The sequence below is a fragment of the Hypomesus transpacificus genome, chromosome 15, assembly GCF_021917145.1.
Source record: "Hypomesus transpacificus isolate Combined female chromosome 15, fHypTra1, whole genome shotgun sequence".
NCBI lineage: Eukaryota > Metazoa > Chordata > Actinopteri > Osmeriformes > Osmeridae > Hypomesus > Hypomesus transpacificus.
Genome location: NC_061074.1, coordinates 13,835,741 through 13,863,335, shown reverse-complemented (window position 1 = coordinate 13,863,335; position 27,595 = coordinate 13,835,741). Strand labels below are relative to the sequence as shown.

The following is a 27,595-nucleotide window of genomic DNA, read 5'->3' as shown; positions in this document are numbered from 1 at the left end:
CTCCTTCACTGTCGTCATACCACTGAGACCAGCGCTTTCATTTAGTAGTTTGTTTTGACCTATTACAAATACTAAGTATTTAAACAGGCAAACTACTAATACAAGCTTCTGCAAGATACTCCCAGACAAAAATGGGCCCTTAAGCGCACTCCTCCTGCTCTGGTGTGAGGAGTAACTCTGTCAGTCTGTGTGTCTGTGTGTGCCCTGTCAGTTGACTGTTGCTCTTCATTATCAGTGCTATCAGTGGGGCTGTCAGACCTGTGACATGCCTGTGGTCTTCATGCTTCACAGTGAGATACAAGCAGCAGGGACCGTGAACAGCCCGCTGTGTGGTGGAATATGTGGCTGTTTGGTGGAACAAACATGCTGTTGATAAATGTCTGAGAGAGAGAGAGAGAGAGAGAGAGAGAGAGAGAGAGAGAGAGAGAGAGAGAGAGAGAGAGAGAGAGAGACGGATGACGGTTAACCAATTAAAACCTATAGGCTGTAAATCAGTCACATAGGACAGCTATATGCAAAACAAGATAATATACAGCCCCTCCATTTCGAAATATACTCTTACACAACTCGAACAATATTTACACTACCCAAGGACAGAGAGGAAAAAAAATACCACCAGTTGAAATTAGCATATTTGTGGAACATTCCAGCAATACCATTGTTTAACTTAATATTCTAGTTCCTATTCAATTCTCCTCCAACATTCCACAGCCTGTGTACAGATGCTTCACATTTTCTTCTCTCTACAGTGATCAGTTCTGTCAGTGGACCATGAAACTCAACCTCTCCTCATAATGTAGTTTCTCAGCATATTTATAGGCAAATACAAAATATTCTGGAGTCAAATTAAAATACTTTATGTTTCTCGTTTCCACATATCAACAAGGCTGTTTGTATGGGACATCCTGTTCACTGTCTGACTAAGGATTTGCATCATAACGATGATGTGAGGAGAGACATGCAGTGTCTAGGTGTCCTCTGGGATGGCATACTATGGTGAATAAATTGGAATTGTATGTATTTCCATGACACCTTGGAGAATGTGTGGCAACCAGCAGCTGCTGGGAGTAAAATAATAAATACATACATATTTTAGTATAGCTGTACAGTATGTTTGTTCCTTCTGTCGCAAAACACTACCATATTTTCATCAGTAACCGTGGTCACATGACTGGTGTACCCCATGTCAGGACTGGTGTACTCTGTGTCAGAATTAACCATGGTTACTGAACTGGTGTGCCAGGTCAGAGGTGCAGCAAGTGTGAGTGGCTACGTTGGTCATGTGACATGACACGTTCAAGACAGAACGCAGGTCCTTTCCAGTGAAACTGAGTCATTACTCTCAAGCTACAAATTAATTCACCTGAACAAGTCCTGTCCTCACCTGCTGTAACATGCGCTGCCAACGCTTGTAGTGAAATCGAAAATTCCTTCCGCTCTGAGACACAAAAGCCAAAAAGGAGGGCATGGGGCATTATGCGGTGATGTCTGAGTAATTGACAGGTACTGTATGTAGGAACGCACACAGCCTGATGCATGCCCCACACCCCTCACCCTCATCTCCGCCTGAACAGGTCCAGCTGCAAACACTTTTCCAGGAACGTGAAACAACACGCCACAGACGACAGGGTCATTTAGCACCATGCTCTTTACACTGGGACAGTCTAAATCAAATCCATCTTTGCCAGTCCACGTAGACTACCCTCTAATTTCGACCTTTAAGTATACTGTATGCATCATTGACTGCTTTTATTATTGACTTAAACATTTTGTGCCATTTTAATCTTATAATTTATAGTATGCAAATACACAAAGATTGTATTTTGTGATACCACAACCAAACTGGCTGCATGTAGTAAAGTGTGTCTATTTGGCAATGGAGACTGCTTATCAACACTAAACACTGGCGGCACACCGCCTGTCTGAGAGCTGTGTACACTAACCTTTGCCGTGACACAAGGTGACTTCTGAGGCAAACAGTCAAGAGAGATATGAATGTATTACACTGTATTTCCGTGGTGACATAAGTATATACAGTTCCCTTTAGTTAGCATGGCAGGTGAGCAGAGGAAAAGTTCCTAATGGTCTGTTTTACAAGCATAGATAATATTGTGTCCGTAGCGACTCATAGCAGACAATGTCAAAGACAGCTTTCTGACAACGCTGTGAGAGAGGCATTGAAGTTGACCATGTGTGAGATGGAGCATACAGTACCCAGCGGCTGAACAGTTGTCCCAACACCTGTCCTGTCCCATTGTCTCAACTTTCAAACCAATCAGGGAGCAGTGAGTACCTTGGGCAGCTGCTTGACTACACAGTCTGAATACAGTTTCCTGTGTCACAGCCTGGCTCCACTGATACACTGTCACAAAGTGTAACAGCATTATTATCAAACCAAAAAAGCCAAAAGTTAATTATTACAGATTACAAACAATGTTATCGTTTGTGTATTATTTGACAAAAGAATGCCCTTCCTCGCTGTCTTGGCTGTTGTTAAAACCATGACTTGAAATATGGATGTTTTTCAAAAGGCACCACTTTCTTATATGAAAATCAAATCGAAGGTACTTGATCTGCACTCTCTACTGTTCACTCTCTGTAAGGAGATGGTGTCTCCTCTGCACCTGAGCTCTGCTCTTTCACACACACACACACACACACCTTTTCCTAGAAGACGTTAGTGACCCCAGCCAGATCCTGCTGTCTGCTAGCAGTGCAAAGAAAGACAGATGGAGGCACATTCATACAAACATGCATTTTCTCTCTAAAACAAAATACATGCTTGAACAATACATATATTATTCCAAAACTCCAAGAATTGTTCCAATGTATTATGCACATAACAAGATTACAACCATACATAGCAAGTTTACAGTAATGGATGCATATATATATTTCATTGAAGGTAACATTACTTACTCCTCTCCAGTCTCATCTACCATGGAACAGTGTGTGTGTGGGGGAGTAAATCTGTCATCCTGTTAGATATAGTTCCAGTGTGAAATCCGAATGAAACGCTGCTCTACCCACCAACTGGGCCCCCTTAGTCCCAGCACACCTCTGGTTGATGGAAGGATGGGAGGGTGTCACCAGGGAGGTCTGTGGGGAGGGCTGGAGGGGTAACAATGATGGGGATGGAATACATTAGTGGCAAACGGAGAAAGAGAAAATAACAAATAGCCGTTCTACATTGTCAAAAACATTACAAAATAGAAAGAGGGGCGACAGAAAGAGAGAGAGAGAGAGAGAGAGAGAGAGAGAGAGAGAGAGAGAGAGAGAGAGAGAGAGAGAGAAAGAGAGAGAGAGAGATAACAAATACAGTCACAGCAACCATCCCTGTCCAAATATTGCCCCTCTGGCAAAGACTGAACACTGAGACTCATGAGAGAAGCCCTGGAAATTGTCATCCAATAAATGGACGAGCAAACATAAACAGAAAGGACTGGATTCAAAGCAGTGTGATTGACAGCTTCGTCTCATTTACATGCACTCACAGGGCCTCCACTCATCCTAATTGTCCTCCTTCACAGAAGACCAGCATCCAACCAGTCAGAGAGCCGGGGATACCTGACCAACATTATCATGTTGTTAGTCACAGATTATCCTGATACATTTATTCTTGAGAAAGTGAAGAATGAAATGCACTGTTTATATGAGTGAACAGGAATAGGGATACATATTCAGTCATTACTGCCTAAGCCATGATATGTAGATATACCTCAGGATTATGGATTTTGCTCATTATAGTTTCTTATGAGCACTTCATTGTTGTTTATTATTTGATTGGATCTGAAATTATGCAGATTTCTTGTCTGCAATCTGCTCCCTCCAGCCCCTTGGAAACCTGAGAATATCTGCATGTGTGTTGATTCATCCTGATCTTTGGACAGGGCACACAGGGTTTTTTATATAACAAGCCATATGGGTAGAGACAGAGGAATTCTTACCGCTTGCTTCGACAGATGCAGCACACAGGCTGTTGGGTAATGCAATGTCAAAGGTATCTGAAGAATGATATGAGGGTTTAAATCAACAGCCCTGGGCTATGCAGGGGAACGTCTAGGCCCCATGCATACACAAAAGGACCAGTTCTAAAAAGAGCTGAAGACAACATGAAAAACTCATTATGGACACATATTGAAGACCTGACTTGGATAGCTGACAACAACAGATAATGTAGGCTATAATAAAGATTTGGCTGCTTGTTATTTCTCCCTATTTACCATTCCAAAGGCATCATGATCTGTCCATCTTTTTGAAAGTACATAATGTTCCTTTGGAATACCTTAATCAGGTCAGGAGAGAGTCAGCTCCAAATATTTTCAGAATTAGTTAAATGGTAAGGAAAAGTCTTGATGACATCCCCACCTAGTGGAAAATTCTGTGATAAACGTGTTAACTTTGTATATTACATGAGTCAATTAAGTATCATAAGTAAACATGACAACGATAAGTAATTAGTACTCTATTATTAAATAGCCTAAGTATACCATTCATATAAATATTAGCAACGGCTTTATTGTCCAGTATTGTATTTTCATTGCAATATCGTTTACACTCCAGGACACAGCATGGCACTAGAGAGCACTGAACGTCCCGCAGCAAAAACATGTATTCATGTAACTAACCTTAAACCTATTTCTTCTGGTTAAGACAACGCTTTATCGATACTGTTACAAAAGAGGACAAGCCTGCACGAATGCATTGGTCCATCACTTCAAAACTCTTTACAACCTTCTTTGCGAGTCAGATTAGGATGTTGGTGTTATTTTTGTCGCAGAAATGACCTGTGCAAAACACGTCTTATGTCACAGAGCGGTTCCGCAGTGTATAGAAGCGGTGCAACAAAAGTTGGGTTTGAGACCTGCGTGTTTCTCAGTCCATAGATGTTTCCATGCTGAACAAGTAAGAACTCACATTCGTGAATATGTTGCCGAGATTCATGTTTCGTATTTTTCATAATAAGCGCTACAATTTTATCTCTTGAATCCATTTCAGTTCCATAATTTTCTGACACAATCCTATAACATTTAGAAAGGCAATGATTCCAGAGGACTTCCAATCGTACACCATCGCAAGTATGTATGTGATCTCCCACCCAATCACCGATTTCCTATGGGGAAATTCCCCAAGGTGTTGGACTTCCTGCTTAAGGACCAAGTGATTACAGATAAACAGGTGAATTTATATCTGGCATTTGGAATTGTTCCTTTTATGACCCTATTGTAATTTAACTTGACCCAGACGAATTGTATTCCAAAGGTGTGTGTCCCTAAAATAGCCTCCCAAGAACAACTGCGCTTGGTGCATACAGAGGAATACCTCAATAACTTTATAAATGGAAACGTTGGAGAGAAAGAGCAAAGGAGGACGGGCTTTGCCTGGAGTGAGGGCATAGTTCGACGCTGCAGATATGAAACAGGTAAGGATGAAAATAGTGTTAAAGTAGTGTAATTAACTCAGATCATGTCTAGAGAGGTGTGGAAGAGTTTTCCGTTTCCAATGGGTGTGACCATCAGGTTAGATTCTCGGTTCTATTAGACAACAGTTTATTGGATAGAGAGTTTAACAAACACTTTGGCATAAACATTACCAGTTAAGACACAGCAATACTAGCAAAGTCTCTCTGAGGCTGTAAAAAGACTGTAGTGAATAGAGTAAGACAGGAAGATTAGATACAGTTAATAGTCATTGTTAGGCGGATACCACATCATAGACTTGTGACTGTGACTTGTGACTGTGACTGTGTTAAACCGGCTTGGTCCGGTATCAGACACTGCAATAAACAACAGATTGGGTAGTAGGGTACTTATCCTATTTTACATAAGACAGCATAGTGGTGCGATAAACTGATACCACCCACCCCAAGTCCCCAGGTAACAAGGTAGAGTATTATTGGTCACAAAAAAAACATCCCCACATCATGACAGCAATTATTTGTTCCTCCCCAGGGGGCACGGTGCTAGCAGCAGAGCTAGCTCTGCAGAGAGGACTAGCATGTAGCACAGCTGGAGGGACTCACCATGCATTCCCCAGCTTCGGCTCAGGGTTCTGCCTCATCAATGACCTGGCAGTAGCAGCCAGGTGTCTGATGGGGGACTCCACACCCAGGAAGAAGATTCTCATTGTTGATCTAGATGTACATCAGGTACTGTCCCAGCCAGTTACAGACTCTCAACTGTCATGATCAGTCTGCTGATGTTGTCATTGATGAACCACGGGTCTTCTGAATCCAAAAGGGGGATGGCACTGCTTTCATATTTGAGAAGGAACCTGATGTCTTCACATTCTCAGTGCATTGTGGGAAGAACTTCCCAGTGCGTAAACAGCAGAGTGATCTGGATGTGAGTTTGGAGGATGGCATAGAGGATAAAGAGTACCTCTCTACAGGCAAGTCCCCACTTCTCATGCTACAACATCACCACATGAAACGTAACTCAGAGCACACCAGCCAGGTGTTTGAAGTCTATGTGCTGGCTGTACATTCAAGTTCTACAGTTTCTGATGTTTTGTGTTGAATTGGTTAAACTCACTCGACTGTATATACATATACATACACAGTGACTCTGCTGACAGAGCTCAGTGTCAGGAAGATGGCCACATGGTCGAGTCAGAGAATAAGATCAGTGAAGTAGCTAGTGAGGGTGGCACCAGGACTGTCTAGTAACTTCTGTTTCCTCGTCACAGTGAAGACCCATCTGCCATGGGTGCTGGACAGGTTCCGTCCAGACCTGGTCCTGTACGATGCTGGAGTAGACCCCCACTGGGACGACGAGCTGGGCAGGCTCCGGCTGACAGACCAAGGTGAGGGATAAATACCTTACAGCAGATGGCTCCGTGATGTCATCTATCAGGGCTGTACGATAGCAGATGGCCCAGTGGTGATGATGATGATGTTGGTCTCCCCCAGGGTTGTATCAGAGAGATCTGTATGTCATGAAGACTGCCGTGAGCAAAGCTATCCCTGTAGCCACTGTGATAGGAGGGGGGTACTCCAGAGACCTTGCCAAGCTGGCCCTCAGACACTCTATCGTCCACAGAGCTGCTACACAGGTGAGACCTGAGGGGGACAGCTCCTAACTCTGCCTGGAAACCAGGTGTCCCTGGCCATATGTACTCAGTTTACAATCTGTTACTCTGTCTTGTTCTGTTTGTTTCAGATATGGAGAGAGCTGTGATGTAACATCTGTCTGGAGATGGTCCAGAGAGAAATCAACAATATGTAGATAAAAGTATTAGTTGAAAACTACCCACAGAAAATACCAACCCAATTTTATTTTTATTTTTTATAAATAAAAGGATACAATTACAGTGATGTATCAATCTTTGTTTTTGGTATCAATAAAATATTTATTAAGAGTTAGCACAAATAAAAGGCCATTAAAATGCTTACAAAGACAGCAACACCTATGAGATTCAGACAGATGCTAACAGTTGGTCCAGGCATGGTGTCCTCAGCCTACAACCCGGGGCGCTTCACTCAAAACCTTTTACAGGTTGGGTGGTTGAAACACTTGTAATTTCAAAGATTTTAATTATCATTATAAGAATAAATAACAATAATTCTAATTATAACAATAATTTCGAAAAGGAAAGTGAAGTACCCCTTTTAGCCTTAAGCAACAGTCTGTATACACAAACTACTGACACTCAAACAAACAGTAACATAACAACAATGGCTCAGTGCTTCACAGTTTACAATGACTTGGTCAAACAACAAACGGTATCAGTGTCAGGCAGTCAGTTACTTCATTCAACAAAGACATACACCATCCGCAAAGCACAGTTTATCAAGCAGACACATGGTAACACTTTCTATGCAACACCACCAGTGCATTTCAGAAGGTCTTCGGACACACTCTCTACTCATTACAGCTTTATAGTGCATTATACTGGTGGTTAATAGGAAGTCACACCAAGACACACATCCAATATTACTGCTGCAGCATGTTTTTCTTCTATTGTGTAGTCTAGTGCTGAGAAACATGTGCAGCTTTAAGACAGGTAAGATGTTGTGCGTGAGATCACCATCTTTTAAATAACGTCATAATCAGTGTTCAGTTAGCCATTTTAAAAGGGCTGATCAACAAGGGTGTAATTCAAGTTCCTCTTTGGCTAGAATTAAGAGTCTACATTTACAACTGAAATCTCCTTACTCCTTGGCAGAGACTTAATGATTCTTATCTGTAATCGATAGCAGCCCTGTAATTAAGTATATACAGTGTGATAGTGTGATGACCCACACTTATATTTCTATGACAGTTACACACTCCACTGGTTCTCTAAATACTTCTTGCTAGGTGCTGTTTGTTGGAAACATAATTTGAACTCATTAAAAACTTGACATGAAGGTAAAGTACCTTTAATCATAAAATAAATAAATAACTAATGTTAATTCAAATACTACAAGTGCAAAAACATGTAAAATCTAAACTGATAAAAAATATATGATAATGATATGATAAAAAATGATTAAAACCAAGTTATATTTTCCAGACCTGAACTTTCTCTGCCACGACACACCAGTTGGCATGGTCAAAGTAGCTGTGCAGGACCTGGAGCTCTTCAACATGGTTCTCTATCAGCTTTGCCACTTCTCCCTTCCTGAAGACGTGGTAGTATCTTAGGCAGGAGGAGGCCGGCGCCTGTCCCTCTCTCTCCCTGGGACTCAGCATGCACGCTTGGGACTCTCCCGGGCTGACGTGTTCTGCTCCCACCCTTGGCTCGTCTGAAGGCTCCTTTATGTAGGACACTAGATCAGGCAGGGCCACGGAGCCACACTCCTGAGCCAGGGCAGCAGACATTCTCTCCTTGTCTGTGGTAGTCGTGGTGGTGCTACCTCCTCCTCTGGGCCCCCTGTGCAGGTCTGCTACAGAATCAAAGACATCTTCCTCCAAGCTGGTCCTAGAGGAGGAAGAGAAGAGGCTGGAGACCTGCTTGATGAGGACACTTCCTCTTCCTAGCTGGACAGCCTTGCTGCCAGTGTTCTCCTGGCCCACCGGAGTGGATAAAGTGCTCAGTTCCCTGGAAGATGAGCGGGAGATGGTCAGGCTGCCGAAGTCAAAGACAGAATCCAGAGACCGGGAGAAGAACCATCGTCTCTGGCTCTTCTGTTGGCTGCCGCAGTTGAGGTCCTCCTCATCCACCATGGATGATGTGCTTTTCACTTTCCTCTGCTTGTCGCTGTTGTCCATGACACCACTGATGCTCTGAGTCGTGGCCCTCCTTCTGGGGGCGGGGCGCTCCCCAACATAGTCTGGGGGGGGGTTGGGATTCCAGGGGACAAAGATGTCCTGCTTCTCAAATTTACGCCTCTTCTGCTCCATGGCCCACACATAGATCATGATTCGGCCTCCCACACGCAGGGTACGAGCCATCTCCTTTATTGCTCGAACACGCCGCTCTTTGGTGGACAGATGATGTATCACTGGGAGATAGGAGACAGGGAGACAGGCTAGTGATATGGTGCAATTCAACACTGGCATCTGATTATATGGTACAATACTTTGTATTCAACTGCTGTCTATAAATGGACAATACTAGGCTGACAAAAGCACAAAAAGAGATGGTGGATGTTTCCTGAAATCATAGTGCCTGTAATTAGAGTCTATTTTTGTGTTTGACTACAACCATGAATTACTTCCGAAAGACGTAGGCGTTGCCCTGGTGACCCAGCTACCAAGGTAACATAAGCTCACTGGACTATTCCAGAGGCTGCTTATCCATGATCGCCTAGTCACCTTACTTGACTGCCATCATATTCATCAGGTGACAAGTAAATGACTAGCTGTGCTTACAGCACATGATATTTTAAATATAACTAGTCAGAATATGATTGTGAATGTCTAGATAAGGTAGCTGGCTGAATCACTCTGGAAGTGATAAAGTACCTGCGATGGAGAGCACGGCATCAAAGCAGCCGTCTCTGTAAGGTAAGCGCAGCCCGTCACACAACTGCACTTCATGTCCTTGGTCCCAGGCAGCATCCACCAGGGGGCGACACACGTCACAACCCAGCTTGAACACATCTCTGTTGATGTGGAAATATTTCCCATTACCGCAACCTGGAAAAGAAGTGAATCGAAAATGAATGGTTGGATTGATTACAACAACTTAATCAATACCTGACACTACAGTGGGTAATAGCATGGAGGCCAGGGGGTTCTGTGAAGGATTACCACATACCCACATCTGCGATTATGCTGCCCGGCTCCTGGTCCAGCAGGAACTGACGCACCTTAGGCCAGGCCTTGTAGCGGCTGTCATTGAAATATGGAGCAATCTTCTCATACACACTGTGCACATGATCTCTCTCCAGCTGGCTGGCAGCCTCCTCCATCATAATAGTGAACCAGCCTCACACAGCATCAGACCTGCAGAGACACACAAAATCAGGCTTCATATCCATGATGAACATACTGCACTTTCGTTCAATCTAATCAAAGAGGCTGCTGGTTATTTCAGCACCAAAGCGGGAACGTTAATAAGATGGCAGACTAAAGGTCAACCAAGGACAGTCCTCAAGTGTGCCTCATCACCAGAGTACTGATCAGAAACGCCATAGTAGCCTACACAGTGTCTGGAGGTAGATGGCTGCTTGGGCTGTCATCAATGTCTTACAGTCAACAACCAAGGATCAGGAAAATCAATCCCCTTCCATCCAGTCTCATCCACAGCAGGGCTGAGACAGGCATGTCTAGTGTTAGTACTGATTCATGCATCCTTCTGCCAGCCTCTTAGGTGTTACGCAACAAAAACACAGCCAGGCAGACACTGCACAGCGAAATCCATAAATTACAACCATGGCTGCATGTAACCTCAAAGAGCATTCAGCGTGTTGGTGTGTGTATTAGCTGTGTGTGTTTAATGAATGTGTAACAGCCCAGTGAAACAGCAGAAGTGTAAATACACACTGGGGATTTGCAGCATCAGTTCATTATGCTGTGAGTCCCCCACCACAGAAATTAATCTGTTCTATATGTGCTCACTGACCTTAGAACAGGAAACTACTGGAAGCCTTTGGAGAAATGTACAATAGCCTACAAGTTATCAATAAAGATGACAGAACATCAATCAGCAGGTTGAGGATACCAGAAATAATGCACAGACCAGAAGGCAGGTACAACCAAATGAAGTTGTGCCCTATAATGTCCCCCCCAGCACAACACATTGTCTCCCACAGTATCCCTTCACCTTTGTGAATGCTTAAAATACTGCCCATGGGAAATCTGGGAAGTAACTAACACGGCTTGTATAAATAAAAAAACACTGGCAGATTATATGGGTTATATACCAAAGCATGGAGTTACATAGGCTATGCCTTCCCATTCAGCCATACAGAACAACCAAACAACCATGGCATCTCATCTTTACATAGGCTAGACTATTTTTGGAGCACCATCCACGCAAAACAAGGGAACGTCCCTTATGTAACAACGTTATCTGGTGTTGTGCAGCATTGTCAGTGCTTCATTCTGCCTGAGGTTCCCCTCCATTCACCAAACAGCTAAATTCAATACGAATTATGTAACTAGCTGACACCCTCAGCTAGCTGCACACTATCTGAATGAACATGTTTTGTGGCTATAATGAGAACATTGAGAATGAACAGAATGGAAAAAATATATATATATATTGATGTCCTGTCTGAGAAACTATCTGTCATTGCAACGACATAACAATTTCAGTATTTTCCCATCCCACTCAAACAGTTATTTATAATAAATAGATAATGCAAAATGAAGTAAACTCAAAACCCACCGCACCACCAAATTGATAGGACTGAAGGATACCAGTATACTTTCGAACCTACTGATTAACTGAATTAAACTGTTCACTTTACAAGGTGCACAGTTTTGATCCACTTTCACTCATGAGTCAGCATTTAAGAAATGAAATGCAACTGCTAAAAAAACAAATGTCTTAGTCCAGACAGGTTTTCTACCTGCCAGTGCCTGCAGGCTCGTTGATCAGGTGAGCATGGTTTGAATCCTTAATTCAAGCATTCGCAGATAATCAAATCACAAAGCCTGTTGGACGCGAAAACACCATGGGATACCCAAGGTGAACCATTCATCTAACATTGGATTTTCACAATTGAAAGGGGATGTGGAGTTAGCAGGGGCGATTACTGAAAGTGATTTCACTCCCACATTATTAATCCTTGATAATCATGCTACTGCTATGTACGCGGCCGACTAATGCGTTACAAAAACATTGTGTCAACACTTACCAATCATTTTGCGAAATAACTCGAAGGAGAGGTTTTAGTCTCATTGCAGATTAAGGACCACAGAGGGAAACTTCCCTCCTTCAAGAAACCCCTAATCTACAAGACGACCATGCTGTAGTCGAAAACAATTCTTGTGTTATTTCGAATATATCATGTCCTCCGCGTATAACTACTATTTTTCTGTCGTAAAAGAAAGCAAAAACTGTCACCATCAGGAAGATACCAATCGCCAGGATGTTATGCGTGAGTTGCAATTGGCATTCGATAAGCGAGGAGACAGCCACTGTAGGGATCAGATACGCGACTGCCATTGGCTATCTACGTCACATGACCAAAGCATACATTCAAGAAGCAAAATTGCAGGAAGAAAAAAAAACCCTTGATAAGGAGTTTTTTTACATTCCGGCGTTGTATCCCCAGATGCTCAAGCGCACAAACCACTGGAATCAAAAAGTGAAAGATTTCGTCTTGATATCGCAACCAAAAGGAGGGGAGACAGCTGTCTCACATTGTAATTTTTTCTTAAGAAGATAAGAGAAGAACGTCGGTTATTTGTGTAATTAGGCCTAACGTTCTTCTCAGCACAAAATGCTAAAACCAAAGGAAATATATTTTGTTTAGCAGTAGTATTTCACATTCACTTCGTACCAATGTACCAATAGGTTCAAAGGCATGCGCTTTTAATGCAGATAGCCTGCGCGTATTGTAGGCTACTCAGACAGGTCGAAAACAATGTTCTCACCATTAAATCCCCTTTTAAGATAGGAAATATCACACTATTTAAATCAATGAAATATATATATTTTTTTTTTATCCCCCACCTACCATGGACTATTCTGTTTTCAGATCAGTCAAACCTATACATAGGCAACACATGTATTGGCATTGAATGTATGCTATTAAAAGGGAAGAAACATATGCAGGTGTAGAGCATTTTATGGCAGGCTTTGTTTTCAATATAAATGCAATGGACCCTTTGCTAACTCTGAGTAGGAAAGTGCCACATGCATGAAACGTACTCTGGTTACTCATGCTAGTCCCCCTCGATATACAGTAAGAATCATTTGATGCTGGGATATAGAACAGAAAGAATAGGGGGGGTGCATTTCAGGGCAGGGCTGTATTAGGTTATGGCACGAAATGCACCCCCTGCTTAACTTTCCATCAAACCTTCTATATGTGCTGAAGTAGTGTCGTCTTCTTTTTGTGAAACTATTTGCCTACAACCCAATCCAATGTTCATTAGTTCCAGGACCATGGACAGCACCTGGTCATAAAAAAATGTGATAGGCTACAGTAAAACCACGTCAAAACTTTATTGGGATCGATCCAAAATTACGGCATAATCAAATTCTGCCGTTTAAAATGCATTTCCATTTGTTAAAAGAGTTCAAAATGATACAAACTGAATTGCGGATTGCATTGCCTCTTTGCTAGTCTAATAAACTTACAAAAATACCTGCCTTAACTATCACATTACACGTTGTTGGTGCCTTTATTTCAAATAAGGAGGTATAACTTGTATGCAATAATGTGCTGATTGTGGTTTGATGTGCTGCTTGGATTTATTGTGATGTGTTTTGCAATGTACAAAAATAAATTGTTATGTGAAAGGTTTAATTTACTAAGAATTTTGTCATCTTCCTCTAAATTTCCATTTTGGACCAATCCAACAGGCAGGTTGTTACATCACCCTCTGTCCATAGCATAATTCTTTACCATTATGCGCAAAACCCTTGAAGGTTTTCTGATGACTGATAACAAAACAATCCTGAAATGTTGTTTTATTCATAAAAACCATACTAAAAGTTAAAAAATACAGTATAAAAAAAACTGCAGTAAAAAAATAAAATCTTGCATTTCAGGGCAAAATGCAGCATTTAAATCAGACAATAAACTTGTTAACATTTCTTAAAGGATGATATTCAAATTTGGTTGACATCAGAATGCATGAAAAGTCTAGTTATAACTCCCCCTGTGTTGGTGGTTCGGTGAAAGCGGTCTCATCCTTTGATGAGGAGGTTCACAGGAGTGCATCACTATCTCCACTGATATTGGAAATTCGAAGCGATCCAACATCTGTGCAATTTTCTCTCTTGACACGCCATGCTTGTTTCTTCTGAGGGAAACAGAGGAGAAGGTTATTTACCTCCATATAGTCTGGCTTCCTGTGTATAGTACAAACATTGTCATCCACAGACTTACCTCTCCAACTCAACAGGGTCACATTTCCAACTTGTGACAGGCTCGTGAAATAAGACACTGTATCCTCTCTCCACTGCCTGTACATTAAGAAACAAGATACACTTGTGAATTGTACTACAAGTGAGTTTCCTCCAGGTAAACATGAAGATTTGATGAAGTAGCTCACCAGTTTGACATATGGTTTCATCTCCCAAGCTTGGATGTTTGTATTATCAATTATGACTGGAGAACTGCCCTTCTGCATGGCTTCTTTAGCTGGATGTATGACAACGCAGAGGCAACATCATCAATATAACTATTATTCTTTAGTATAAGATTTTAGAAATTGATACAATAACAAAGCTACTTTTCATAGACAGATATATTGTGGGGGGTATTATTACCACGGTTGTGGTTCCAGTCATGTGCTTTCCCCAGCAGGCTAGGATCATACATGTAGTCCTGTTCTTCAGAAAAGTAATCATCTGTGCTCAGCACAAGACCACTGGGGCCGGTGGACAGCAGTTCCCTATTGAAGCAAAATTCGATGTGTTAATAACAACTTGTTTGTCAACATGATTATACATAAACATCAGTGGCAGTACATGTGTGAACTTACTTGGCCAAAGTGGATTTTCCAGACCCTGGTACTCCTCTCATCAGAATCAAAACCAAATGAGGACTGCTGTTGTGTGTTGTATTTAATGGCAGGTGCTGGTTTTTCTGCTGTTGACTGTTGTTACCCTGTATCCAGTCAGAATCCTGATCCTCATGGGGGTCAGAATATCCAACTGCCTCATACGTGGACCCACGATAACCACTGTGCCCTTGGTCCCCGTTCAAATGCTGTGGAGGGGCTCCACCACAGACCTGAGAGTAGTTGTATCTCCCAGGTGCAGGTGCTCTATGGAGTGGTGGGAACTGTGAACACTGCTGTTGGTACTGGTTATCTGGCCCTGGATAGCCCCAGCTCCTATCCATCTGTGGTTCTTCTCCTGGATTGCCGAATGGACCAGGAGGTGGTGGGTTACAGTGAGGAAGCCTGTGGAAGCGAGGGTAGGGCTGCATCTGGTGAGGTGAGGCGTGTTGCCAGGCACGTTGATGGTGATAATAGTCTGGGTGCTGGGTAGAGCCATGCCTCCTGTCATGGTATGGCTCATTCTGATTCCAGTGAGGGTGATGTGCATGGTTTGGTCCAGTTCCTTTTCCCTCAAGGTTGTGTGACCTCCCTTTTGGCACAGATGGGACAAGACCTGAGTGTGTTTGGATTGGATTATTTTTATCAGTAGTATCAATAGAGCTGTTAACCTGCTCCAACTCTTTGTAGAAATCGTTCAGAGACTCTTCAAAGTCTGGTTTAGGCTGGGTTGCACAGCATTTAGCAGGACGACAAGTAGGACCAATAAAGGCAGTACTTCTGGTTCCAACTTCTTTCGCAACACGCTGTCTGCATCTTTGGATTGAACTTTGACTTGTAATTTTCTTTTGGTTGGGTTCTGATGCAGATTTCAGTTGTTCTTGTGTTGAATGGTGTTGAATTTCGTTCCTCTTCGAAACCATTTCGTTCACCGTCTGTTTCGTCAATTTCTCGTTGGCGACAGATTCTTTGTTTTTTACCGATTGACCAATTTGAGAGGCAAACATCTTTCAAAGCAGGGAACTGCCGCGGGGAACTTCTAAAAGCACGTTTTTAGCAACATCCAATTAACATCAGCGACACAATGCCAACAATAAGTAGTGCTATAAAGTAAGCAGCGACCGATTTATATATTTTTTTGCTAATTGTCTATGAGAATCGGGTCTTTTATAGTATTGATTCCTGCTGATGTCCAATTTGTGCTAGTTGTGTTTACGGAAAAGGATCGCCGGCAGTCTTCTTCGTTGGAATCCTAACGTGAGACAAAACACACAGCGCCACCTACTGTTGAACGGGACGAATTCAAAAAAGCGTGAACGTTTGAACATTTTTATACAGCTACACATTGAAGAATGAAGACAAGAACATTTACACAACCACAAGCACTATGTACACCCATAAAAACTGTAGCCTATGTTCTGTTCACCAAGTAAAACTAAAAACTAGAGTGTAGTATTTTACTTAACAACATTAATGTTAAGAAGCAGTGGGGCAAATGTCAATCATGAATATATGATCATGAATGTACTCATGGTTTTATTCGCAAAGAGGCTGAAAAGTCAAGCCAAAACAGCACCATTTGGACACTGAGATCCATAGCAGCTTTCAATCTGTATCTGCAATGTCTCTTGACATTCATAACACCTGTCACTTTGTGACCTCTTCTCCAAGTCCACTGTATAAAGCCTGTGTGTCTATCATAGCCAACTCTTCATCGTTGACCCACTCATCCTCCACTTGTGGTGGGGCTGGTCTGGGAGCTGGGGTCTGGCCTGGGGTCTCAGACCTCCTGGGGGGGTTGAATGTCTTGTTAACACATGGGGTGGTCATGGTGCCCAAGGGATATATTGGAGGGGGAGAGGGAATGCGACACAGAGAGTCCAGTCCCCTCTTTCTCTTCAGGCTCTTTGGGTCTAGTTTTCCTGATGAGCTGATTGGTGGTGGAAGGCAACTGTTGATGGGAGTCATGGATCCAAAGCCTCTGATTGGCTGCTGAGGGGTTTTCTGTAGGACCACAGATATTCCGCATTAGGCTTAATTCTATGTATGAACAATACTGGTTGGATAATTAGATGGGGCCTTACATCATAACAACTTACATGTATCCCTCCATCTTGTGTCTTCCAGGCTGGAGTTCTGGGCTGCAGAGCTGGGGAGGAGAAGGTGCTGGGATCAGATGGGATCAAGTTCGACAGCCTCTCCTCTGCACTCAAGAAGAAGTGCTCCTGGCCCTGTCACAATCAGAACAAAAAAAACGCATGTTATGCTGCCCATTGAAGAAACAGCTTTTTTGGGGGTTGTGATCCAGACTCTCAAACACTATCCACAGCATTTGAAAGTGCAAGGTGTACCTGGACCAGTGCCCTAAGCTGTGTGAAGGCCTCCTGCAGATGGGAGTCCTTAGGGTTGGAGGTGAAGAGGGCCAGGTCGCTGGCGTGCAGACCAGGGATGGGGCTGGACAGTGGCCTCAGCTGCAGGTTGCTCACAGCCAGGAGGGCCCGAGGCTTCACAAGATCCTCCAAACCCAGCTGAACCAAGCTACTGTAGGAGTGTACCTTCACAAAGTCCAGCTTCCCATCTACCATGTATACTACTTGAGAAAAACCTGCACATGGAGGGAACTGTCAGCTATAGATGTGCCAGACATCTAGCAGTTATATTATTATAACACTACTGACACAATGGTTGAGATCTACCTTGGCTGGAAGTGATGGAGATGACATATCCAACAATATCCACCTCTCCACAGAATGGCTGGAATTCAGGATTACAGAGATCGTGAAAGCTGACTGCCACACGAGCATGGTAATTCCCTGCCAGCCAGTCCTGGGAGGCCTGGGTAATAAAGATGATAAGTACAAAAGCTTAAATGTCTGATTGTCATGTGTAGTTGCGTGCAATACAAGCATCTGGAACCGCAGTACCTGCATGCCTTGGAACTGTGTTCTCTTTGTGGTAGTTAGCTGAACTGAACCTCCACCAGATCGCTTCCTGCCTTCAGACGTAGAGAGATGGTGGGCCCGGTATCGACAACCCTCCCTCAGGAAAGACTGGAGGTCCATGGAAGGACGCCATATACTCAGCATGCAGACTGAAAGAATGAGGACGCCATCACGAGGAATACATTTAGAAAATGTAAAGCTATACTACACTTACATATCGTAAATACCCACCACTGGTGCCCCGCTGGTCTCTGGAGTCTGCCACACAGAGCTTCCATACTGGAGTGACCTCCCTGTCGGGACAGACTCCCCCATCGGCCTCCAGGGCCCTGCGGAAGCTCTCCTGAAGCTGGGCCTGCCTCCTCTCCCCCAGGGAGCTCCTGTAGGAGGTCAGGACCTTTCTCTGCTGCTCACTGAGCGAGGCCTGGGTCACAACACACACCCCCCTTAAGCACTCACACACCACATACCGTGACCGTAATCACGAATCACCTTAGCCTGAGTCGGAACACACACCTTCATCTTAACAACTTTCCATCAGAAATCAGTGTTGAAACCCAGTGCCACCGAGCACACCACCAATGCTCCAATAGAGAAGTTAGATTTCCCAGCTGTGTCTTAGTAAGCAGGCTTCAAAAGATGTGTGCTAATCCTCACCTCCAGGTATGCTGGGTCGTTCTGCACTGCTTCATGCAGCTCCTCTCCATCCTGCAGATCCTCAATGTCCTGACGACTCAACGATCCCCTTCGCCCTCTGGTTTTCTTACCTAGGACATCAGAACTTGTCAAAGCCCTGTTAACATTGGCGTACTGACATATTCCAAGTAGCTCCATTCTGTACCATTGTCCTCCTTCTCAAACTGAGCCTGGACCTTGGCGAAGAGGACCTCCATAGCTTTGTGCTTGCCGTTGCTGTGGCGACAGGCCTCCTTCTCTTCAGCACGTCCAGTACGGAACACAAAGCCTCCATCTGGTTTCCTCTCCATCCACTAGACACAACAGACAAGTCTCTCAAAACATTCCCAAGCACAGGGTGTTGGTTCTTGATTAGGAACCACTTTCCCCACCTGCACAGGGTAGCTTCTCAGCACCACCAAGTCCACGCAGCCCACAGGACCTCCGTTGCCATACAAGGACGAGAGTGGGAAGAGCAAGGGTCGGGGGTCACACAGAAACCCTAGCTTAGCATCCCATCTGGCAGGTCTGGTGCCATTGGCCCAAATCTGAAATCACGTTGAAGCACAACATGATTATTAGTGTCTTGATCCAACTAGTAGCTCGACTGTTGCCTTTCCCCGAGAGTCTGATCTTCTACCTTCAACATTAGGGACTCGGGAGCCTCTAGAGGGGAGCAGGCCGCCTGGGGTCCCACCAGCTGGGCTCCCTGGATCACCAGCTTACCCCCCACGGCCAGGCGACCCTTGGCCAGCATGGCCGTCAACGGGGCGTCCATCTGGGCCTTGATGCGGTACCATCCATCTGTCAGCCAGATGACCCCAAATGGTGAGTCGGCCTTGCTGCCGGCCACCTGGGGGGAGCTGGCTTTAGCCCGGCTCGGTCGGTTCTGTCCCCTGGACACGACACCACACACACAGAGAACCAGGGTTTTGGCGACTGTGTCGTCTCTCTCCATGATCTTCCTCAGAGCCGGCCGTCGACTGTGGTCCACTTCAACGTCGTATCTAAATCAAGAAAAGACGTACTTTAGGTTAGAGTGAAACGCATCGGCGGGTCCTACAGAACCTATAATAAGACCACCAAGTGTGAGTACCTGTATTTAAGCTGCAGAAGCACCTGCTCTGGAGTCAGACAGAGACCCCCCATCACCTCCGGGAAACATCTCTCCATGGCCGCCTGCTTCCAGACTATCCAGCGATAGTGGTTATACACCCACGCCTCGCAGATCAGCTGGGGGTCCACACCTGGGCTGTCGCACAGCGCTCTGGAGACGAGAGGGCAGAGTACAGTATCTCTCCTCTGGTAGGGTTACTATAGTTGATCTGAAGTCAGTTGTAATGGAGGATGTCACTACCTGTAGAACTCCTCTTTCCCAGCCCTGCCATCCTTCCTGGGGATGAGCCAGCCCCCATCAGCAAGCTGAACTCCAGCTGCCAACGCCTCACGTTTGAAAAAGTGTTGGCAGTGAAAGCAAAAAGACTCTGCATTCTCGCTGCTGATCTGACTCACGCGCTGATGCACTCCGTATACATACAGCTGGAGAAGGTCAGAAAAGTACAGTATTTCTTCCGTGCATCATCCGAATCACTGCAAGAATCAGAGCTTTCTACTGGATGTTCACATGCAGGTCAATTGAGTGTTGGCCTACCTGTTTCTGGGTGTGCTGGACAGGACACCTCCCTCTGACAGCCTCCCTCAGAGCCACCCGGGGAACCCCCGAGGTTTTGGCCAGGAACAGGCTCCCTGGTACCGGACGGATGTTCTGACGCTTCTTCTTCCTCAGCCTCATGCTCTGCATGTCCAGAGCTAGCTGCAAAGTCTGGAGATCCACTTCTGCTCACACAAACACAACATCCCATGACTTATAAACACAGCTGAGAAGGGAAATTAATGAGGATACCCAAAGTATCAACCGAATGCTGGTTACCGTGGCTACCAGGGGATGCCTGGTCTGAAGTGGAGCCCTCTGTGATGGTTTCCTGTCGTGCATTATCAGAGACATCTTGTTCATCATCACCACTGGGTTGGTTTATCTTCTCATGGTTTTGTGGGTCTATTTTCATTTTGTTTACCGTGCCACTATAATTAGTTTCCATTTCAGGGCTTTGGTTGTCTTTGGTTTCCAGTGCAGGTGATGGTTCACTGGTCTTAGCCAGTATTTTAAAAAGGTGGTGGGTTGTGTTATTGTTTGGAGGTTGCGGGTCTCCATCAGTTGTCCTACTTGTTGGTTTTCCAAATTGGGGAACCAGCATGACAGGTGTTCCACCTTTATCCTGTTGAACATTGCTCCTGTGTGTCTTCGTCTTGATATTTTTCCGGAACGGAGGAACAAAGACAGCTCCCCTGGCAGTGGAAGGCTTGATGTCTGCTGGCACTGGCTCTGGCCTCCTGCTCTGTGATTCAGCCTTACTCAAAGTCAGGCCAACATGGCTCTTTGCATCCCTGTAGAACAAAAACCTGATGAGGGACTGGAATGTTTCATTCCACCAGTAACATTTTGAATATAAAGGAAGCTACCTGGATGGTCTTGTGATATTAGGTTGAAGAGAGACATTATATTTAAACACTCTCCTGTCTTTCAGCATCCCTAAAACACAGAAGGATTTACTTTGCATTTTAATATCCGTTGTGTCTTGACATTGGTTACAGATAAGCTGGTTAATAGATACGTGTGAAAGTCCTACCATCTGAGTAACTTTTGACAGGTGTGATTGACCGCTTGTTACAATCCACAGTTCTGTCAAACTCAGCCAAGAGTCGTCTTTTCAAGGGTGGCTGTTCTGTGAATCAGAAATGCTTAAAATAACACTCCTGACTCCAATGTATAAGAATGAAAGTATATTGATTAATAACATTAACTGTTCCCTCCAAAATGTACCACTGTACTTACCTTTTACATTAGCATCCTCTCCTGTCCTTTTTCCAGCTCCTCTGGTTCTATATTCAGATTGCTCGCTGTGGGTAGGATTCTTCTCTAAAGGGTTTTTGTGAAAAGCAAAAGATCTGGAGCTCTGGCCTGACAGGTGTTCATCATCTAACAGAGCCTTGGTGCTGTCCATGGCCTCCTGAGCAAAGTACTCCTGCTGGGTGTCTGTACAGCCACTAAACCCAAGAGACTCCAGGTTCAACAAGGAAGAAGCCTCTAGGTGTTCTCTTCCATCCCTGGTCAGGACCGTGTCACGATCCTCTGGTTTCCTAGCAGTCACTGGCTCAAGCTGGTCATGACCTGGCATTAATGGCCTTTTCTCTATAGGTGTTTTGGAATCGCTTTTTTCACTAATAGGCTTGCATTGTACAATATTGTTTTCAGTTTCTCTGAATTTGTCAAAAGCTGCTTGAAGTGCTTTTTCAGACACATGCACCCCTTTACCACTAGCTGTGCTGAATCCAAATGAACATTCTGCAGTACTTTGAGCTGTTGTGTCATGTTTAACGTGAAGAGTCTCCCCGGAAACAGACTTAACCTCCTGAAGGGCCTTCTCCAAAACAGGCACTGCCTTCCCATTAGCTGTGTTGAAAAGAGGCTTTTGAGGCAATTTCAGTGACAAAGTATTTGCTGAATCCAATCTGTCAGTATTCACAACATCCCTTTTTCCTGTTGCATCACATTCATTGAGAAGAGACCTGGCTTTTCGGAGGGAAGTGTCCGACACACATATTGTTGTTCCACTGGCAGTGCTAAAAGCAAAACCCTTCCCTAACTCATCGAGAGAATCCGACACTGTGTTGGGAAGTTGGTTTGCATCAGCCTCATGGTCACTGGGTAAAGGATGTGTGTGATCTCCGGTTGATCCTGAGGCCCTTTCCCTACAAGCAGGTTTAGTCAAGTTAATATCACCACAATTTTTCCTAGGAGATTCCATCAGGAGGGCTTTTGTCCTCAACAGGCTTTTTTCAGAGACATGCACCTTCTTGCCCCCAGCTGTTGTGAAACCACAATTACTTTTCCCCGCATTCATGTGAGTATTCCTTTTTTCAACAGACTTCTCATTTGTATCTGCAAGTTTAGAGCCGTCTGGGTTAGCGTCACAGTCTTTGAAGAAATCCTTGGTGTGTTCAAGGGCCTTCGCTGACAATGCTACTCCTTTTCCACTGGCCGTCTTAAACCCTACAAGGTTCTCTGTCGGAGTCTTAGTTGGACTGGTATGACATATTCTCACTTCTTCCTTTTCAGTTCCATCCTCATTAAATTCACTCAACAGGGCCTTCGCCTTCTGTAGGGCTCCATCAGACACAGCGACTTTCTTCCCACTTGCAGTGCTGAATCCACAACCCCTTTGCAACACATTGACATGATGTGCCCTGTCAGATAACAAGGTTTCTGCAGAGACTGTGGCTGGTTTAGTACCAGGCTTCTTGAAGCCACCATCACTGTCCCGCTGATGATTCTTTAATGTCTTCACAGCACTGTTCATGCTGAGCGTTAGCCCAGGCTCACCGCTGCCACTGAACAGAGCCTCCGGCTTCAGAAGAGGCTTACCAGACACATGCGCCCTCGTCTCACCAGCAGCATTAAAGCCACAGTTCTTTCTCTCAAATCTGCCGCTACAAGTTGCAGGAACTTCTTCACAGGGTTTGTCCCGCGCCGGTGAAACACACATTACACTTTCTAGAACCTCATAGTCTTTGAAGATAACACAGGCTTCTCGAATGGCTTTGTCTGAGACAGTGACCCCTTTACCACTGGCCAACTGAAAACCACTGTGTGATTTATGAGAATGTAGCACGTACAGTGGACTCTTCCCAGGGTCAACACTTTCATCAGGTACATCCACTTTGATATCAGAGAGGTGAACTGCAGTCAAACTTGAACAACCTGCAATAGTCTTGTGGTTGTGTGTGGAATTTGATAAGATGTCCTGTTCAATGCACATCAAGTCAATACTGTCGGCAGTATCACCATCAACAGACTCTAAATGTTCAACATTAGAAGCTTTGTCAAGTTGATGTTTCAAAGGTAAGGGTTCAATTACCTTAGCTGATGCCATCACAGAGCTGTCAAAACATGCATCTCTTGTTGCCTCACAGTTCTCGTCTAAATCTGCAAATAAGGCCCTCGCTTTGCTCTGAGCTGAAACCCGCACATGATCTTCTTCAGCTATTTTGAAACCTACGGCTAATTTAGGGCTACTTTTGACATCAGACTTGTCCATATCAAAGCTGCTAGTGTGCATATGAACTTTGTTTTCAGAGATATTGCTAGGGTTTGCCATCTTTACAAACTGTTTTTCAGAGTTAAAGCTGTCGTCAAAATCTATTCCTGTAAGAAAGTCAGGGTCCAGTTCTTTCTCAGATAACTGGTGAGGGGACACACTTTCTGGAACACGAGAACTCGACTTCGCAGGTCTAAACTGTGTGAATTCAAACTGGCTGTCTGCATCTTCTAAAAGACTGCACAACTCGGTGACATCGGCATGCTGTGAGGCTGTTAAAGGGCTTTGAGTCCCACGGACTCGGCTATCAGTGTTCTGAGACTTTTTCACACTATTCAGTGGTTTTACAAAATGTATTTCAGCACCCAAGCTACTTTCATTACAAGGGGACATGTCCTGGTTGACTTGACTGACAGATGTACTGGCATCAGTAATATTTAATGACAAGCTTTCTTGTAAGTCATCAAAGACAGACCATACAGACTTGGCTTTCTGTAGTGCCTGTGGTGTTACAGAAATTGTCTTATTGTTGCCCGTTTTAAAGCCCCAACATGGTGGTGGATTTGATGATCTGTTTATTTGTGTTGTTGAGGTGGAGGTATAGCCACTATCCTGTACTATTAGATTAGTGAGGTTGCTGGACGGAGACACACAGATAAGCCTGTCGTCGTTTTCGTCATCACCGTCTTGATGCTGGACAGATTCTTTCGTTCCACTTGATTCTCGTTTAGACGGCTGTTGTCTTTTTCTTCGTCTCACTGCTGAGAGGCAGGCTGAGGCAGAGAAACCGTGTTGAAGAGGATCCACTATGTTGTTGTCTGCTTTACCAGAGTCCACCATTTGACTGAAATCTTGTGCAAACACTCTACAAAGCTGGGACATTTCCAGATCCGGGTCTTTGGCTGGTGCAAGGGGGGCAGTCACACATCCCTGCTCTTGCTGCTGATTCTCATCGGGGGGGTTCTTGTTCAATTCTTCAGGCCGTTGTCCTCTCACATTGAGAATATGTCCCCTGTCACCTATCATGAGATAAATGAAATGTTTTAAAAACATTACAATAAAATCTCCTGGAAAAAATAATAACATTTAAAAAGTAAATAAAATATAAAAGACATATTCTAAAGAGGAACATACCACTGAGTACATTTCCATTTGATGCATCCGTTTTCTGAGAATATTTTCCTTGTGCTGGGGGCTGGGGATTCTGGATACAGTATACAAACTTTCTAGTCTTTCTGGTGAAAGAGCAGTCTAGTGAAACTTTAACCCCAGATTCAACCAGCTGGGACCCCCCTGGCTGGCAGGATACTGCTCCTCCTGTCTGGGGTTTAGCAGGGACGGGGCTGGGTTCCACTTGGGCAGTCTGTGTCGCATCATGACATAATGTATCCAAATCATTATCTGATAGATTTATTGGAGTCCACTGAGTTATGCCCATATCCCCAGTTTTTTTGGTGATCCTTGAGGACACTGTGGTGTCCTTGCTGTGTTCGTCCTCTGCCATCTCACTGGATTGGTCAGTGCCCACAGTTAAAGGGTCTTGTCCCTTTGTTGAGCTGGACTGCTTCCTTTTAATTCTTTCCTTAACTTTAACCCTTCGTAAAGCAGAGCTGCTATTACTGAAGAATATGGAGAGGACATCTTCGCTTCCATCCAAAACACTAGCCACTGTGCTGCGAACAACTCCATCCTCGATAGCATCTGGCAATGTCTGCCTCCAGATCCTGCCATCTGATGAAAGATCTTGAGAGAGAACAGGAAGGTGGTAATCTGCAGATGGAAGAATATGGGAATAAGTATGACCAGTCATGTTCTGTACTCTGCATAAAGTGTTCATAACCATATAGGTTAGGCCACAGCATCATATATGGTTGGTAGGTACTCACTACTGGGTTGAACTGAAGTTGCAGTGTTTTCTGATGGCAACACTGGACCTGCAGTATTTGAGAGCGAGGGGAAGAGCTTCCGCACAAACTAAGGAATAATATAATTTTTTAAGAAAGATAAGAGCAGTAGGAATCTGTCTTGAGGCAAAGTCAATATCATTATATACATTTGTCTACATTTATTGTACTCACAATGACCTCCCGGTCCGCAGACAGACTTACAGGAACGACACTGTCCTTGTTTTTAGCTGGATGAGGATGAGACAGTTGACCACCGTGGTACTCAGAAACATGGGTATCCTTTTACTACACTCCACTACAATCTGGAGTCTGACCCTTTAGTACATAATATATGTACTTACACAAGATAATGGTGGGTGATAGAGCAGGTGGGGTATTAAGTGAACTTGTCCACGACACATTGGAGTCCATCTGTGCACCAAGGCTTTCTGTTATCTGCCTGACATAGTTTCTCTGCATGCAATCACAGAAAGGACAGATCAAACACTCAGTGGCATTATCACTTACAATGAAAACGACAAACTATTGAGATAGTTGGTTTAAGTAAATTATGAGTACACTCACCACAGACGGTTTCGGAGTGCTCAACAACTCTGCACATGAACACACCACAAAAATAAATCAAGTGCAGCCCTGCAGGACCAGACTATTATACAATGTTAACGCAGAGCATTATGAAAAACCTATCACAAGTTAATCACCATAATCAATTTACCAAAACTTTCTTGCTCCTGGATTTTACATGACTTTTTTTTTGACCAGCTGAAACAAAACAATAAAACAAAAATATATATATGTAATGTACAAAAGTTTCTCAATTTAATTCCTTTGAAAGTAATGTCATCCCACATCACAAACATTTGTCTCACATGTCCTTACCCATTTTCACATGATCCAAATAAGCTTGGGCTTTTATCTCTCCATACCAGACTTGTTACTTTTTCTGAAGTCCCTTCATGGCACACTTGGAAAGAAATGTGCAGGCTACTCAAACAGAACTTGAGAGGCATTTTTGACAAATAAATGAAAGGTGGTTAATATAAGGAGACAATATTAATTCAGCCTACCTTTTTCACAGGAGAATAACCCATCTTCATCCGTTTCAGGAAAATGTACTCTACTACATCTAAAAACTTTAGGTGTAGAGAACAGCTGACTGTCTACTGCAGATTTATCTACTGGTGGTTTAAAAGATCGACCTTCTGTTGGTATTTTCGTGCTCAATGGATCTTCTTCTGTGGTAGTGTCATTCCCAGTGATCGGTCCTTTCAACGTCAGCTCCTCAAACCAGTTTGGATCCAGCGGTCCCAGTTCTTCATTGACAGTAGTGTAAAACAGTGCATGAAAGTATAAGATATAACAGTTTGACTCACTTTAGGACTACAGTGTGATGCACTTAACTGCAAAAAATAGCGTCAAGGGCTAACCTACCTTCCCAGACTTGATCCACAAATGGGTCGAACATGGTTTTCCAGTTTTATTCCCCAGTTTAGAGTCATTGATTGGGTTTAACGTCAGAGCTATTTAACAGTTATCGATATGTTCAGACTACTGTACACCAGTTGGCTAGAACGCTAGCAACAACATTACCACTATGTAGCTAGCTGACGTTTTAGCAAGCTTTAACTGGCTAAGTAGCAGGCTAGCAGGCGATGAGCACGTAACTTAGTATCCCATGGCTCGAAAAAAACAATTGACATCACATTTGTTTCGTCATGGCACTAACTTAGTTTTCTTTTGTGTCAAGGGCCTGACAGAATTCTGTGCTAGCGAACTCGCGACACTGTCACTGTCAGTGTTTTTGCATTCCCCGCCAATGTTACATATGGGTTGACTTGTTTTACGTCACACTGCTCACCGTT

General features: G+C 44.0%; 4 protein-coding genes across 6 annotated transcripts; 1 reads left to right on the top strand and 3 right to left on the bottom strand.

Moving 5' to 3' along the window:
* The first annotated feature begins 3,901 nt into the window (after positions 1–3,901).
* Positions 3,902–7,311, top strand: hdac12 (histone deacetylase 12). Its single transcript, XM_047035381.1, has 8 exons — positions 3,902–4,905; positions 5,035–5,178; positions 5,263–5,422; positions 5,952–6,148; positions 6,240–6,390; positions 6,688–6,804; positions 6,911–7,053; positions 7,161–7,311. The coding sequence occupies exons 1-8, from the start codon at positions 4,783–4,785 to the stop codon at positions 7,176–7,178; spliced, it is 1,053 nt and encodes a 350-aa protein (XP_046891337.1). The 5' UTR covers positions 3,902–4,782; the 3' UTR covers positions 7,179–7,311.
* Positions 7,312–7,359: 48 nt separating this feature from the next.
* Positions 7,360–12,555, bottom strand: trmt9b (tRNA methyltransferase 9B). Of its 2 annotated transcripts, XM_047035379.1 has the most exons (5): positions 12,233–12,555; positions 10,993–11,039; positions 10,186–10,373; positions 9,891–10,064; positions 7,360–9,427 (listed from the first exon to the last, which is right to left on the bottom strand). In XM_047035379.1, the coding sequence occupies exons 3-5, from the start codon at positions 10,340–10,342 to the stop codon at positions 8,484–8,486; spliced, it is 1,275 nt and encodes a 424-aa protein (XP_046891335.1). In that variant the 5' UTR covers positions 10,343–10,373; positions 10,993–11,039; positions 12,233–12,555; the 3' UTR covers positions 7,360–8,483. The 2 variants fall into 2 exon arrangements, with proteins under 2 accessions (XP_046891335.1, XP_046891334.1); XM_047035378.1 differs by lacking the exon at positions 10,993–11,039.
* Positions 12,556–13,816: 1,261 nt separating this feature from the next.
* Positions 13,817–16,291, bottom strand: n4bp2l2 (NEDD4 binding protein 2-like 2). 2 transcript variants are annotated; one of them, XM_047036010.1, is made up of 5 exons: positions 15,036–16,291; positions 14,821–14,945; positions 14,604–14,692; positions 14,438–14,514; positions 13,817–14,348 (listed from the first exon to the last, which is right to left on the bottom strand). In XM_047036010.1, the coding sequence occupies exons 1-5, from the start codon at positions 16,058–16,060 to the stop codon at positions 14,192–14,194; spliced, it is 1,473 nt and encodes a 490-aa protein (XP_046891966.1). In that variant the 5' UTR covers positions 16,061–16,291; the 3' UTR covers positions 13,817–14,191. The 2 variants fall into 2 exon arrangements, with proteins under 2 accessions (XP_046891966.1, XP_046891965.1); XM_047036009.1 differs by having other exon boundaries at positions 13,817–14,351; positions 15,036–16,290.
* Positions 16,292–16,363: 72 nt separating this feature from the next.
* Positions 16,364–27,540, bottom strand: brca2 (BRCA2 DNA repair associated). Its single transcript, XM_047036008.1, has 26 exons — positions 27,165–27,540; positions 26,801–27,046; positions 26,613–26,697; positions 26,449–26,495; positions 26,298–26,326; positions 26,075–26,186; positions 25,905–25,960; positions 25,713–25,800; positions 24,961–25,596; positions 21,564–24,845; positions 21,358–21,453; positions 21,191–21,260; positions 20,601–21,115; positions 20,322–20,506; positions 20,028–20,209; positions 19,767–19,937; positions 19,311–19,677; positions 19,063–19,218; positions 18,837–18,984; positions 18,653–18,762; positions 18,227–18,419; positions 17,978–18,144; positions 17,750–17,888; positions 17,405–17,658; positions 17,153–17,284; positions 16,364–17,057 (listed from the first exon to the last, which is right to left on the bottom strand). Exons 1-26 carry the CDS (start codon positions 27,196–27,198, stop codon positions 16,701–16,703), a joined length of 7,857 nt encoding a protein of 2,618 aa, XP_046891964.1. The 5' UTR covers positions 27,199–27,540; the 3' UTR covers positions 16,364–16,700.
* Positions 27,541–27,595: the final 55 nt, after the last annotated feature.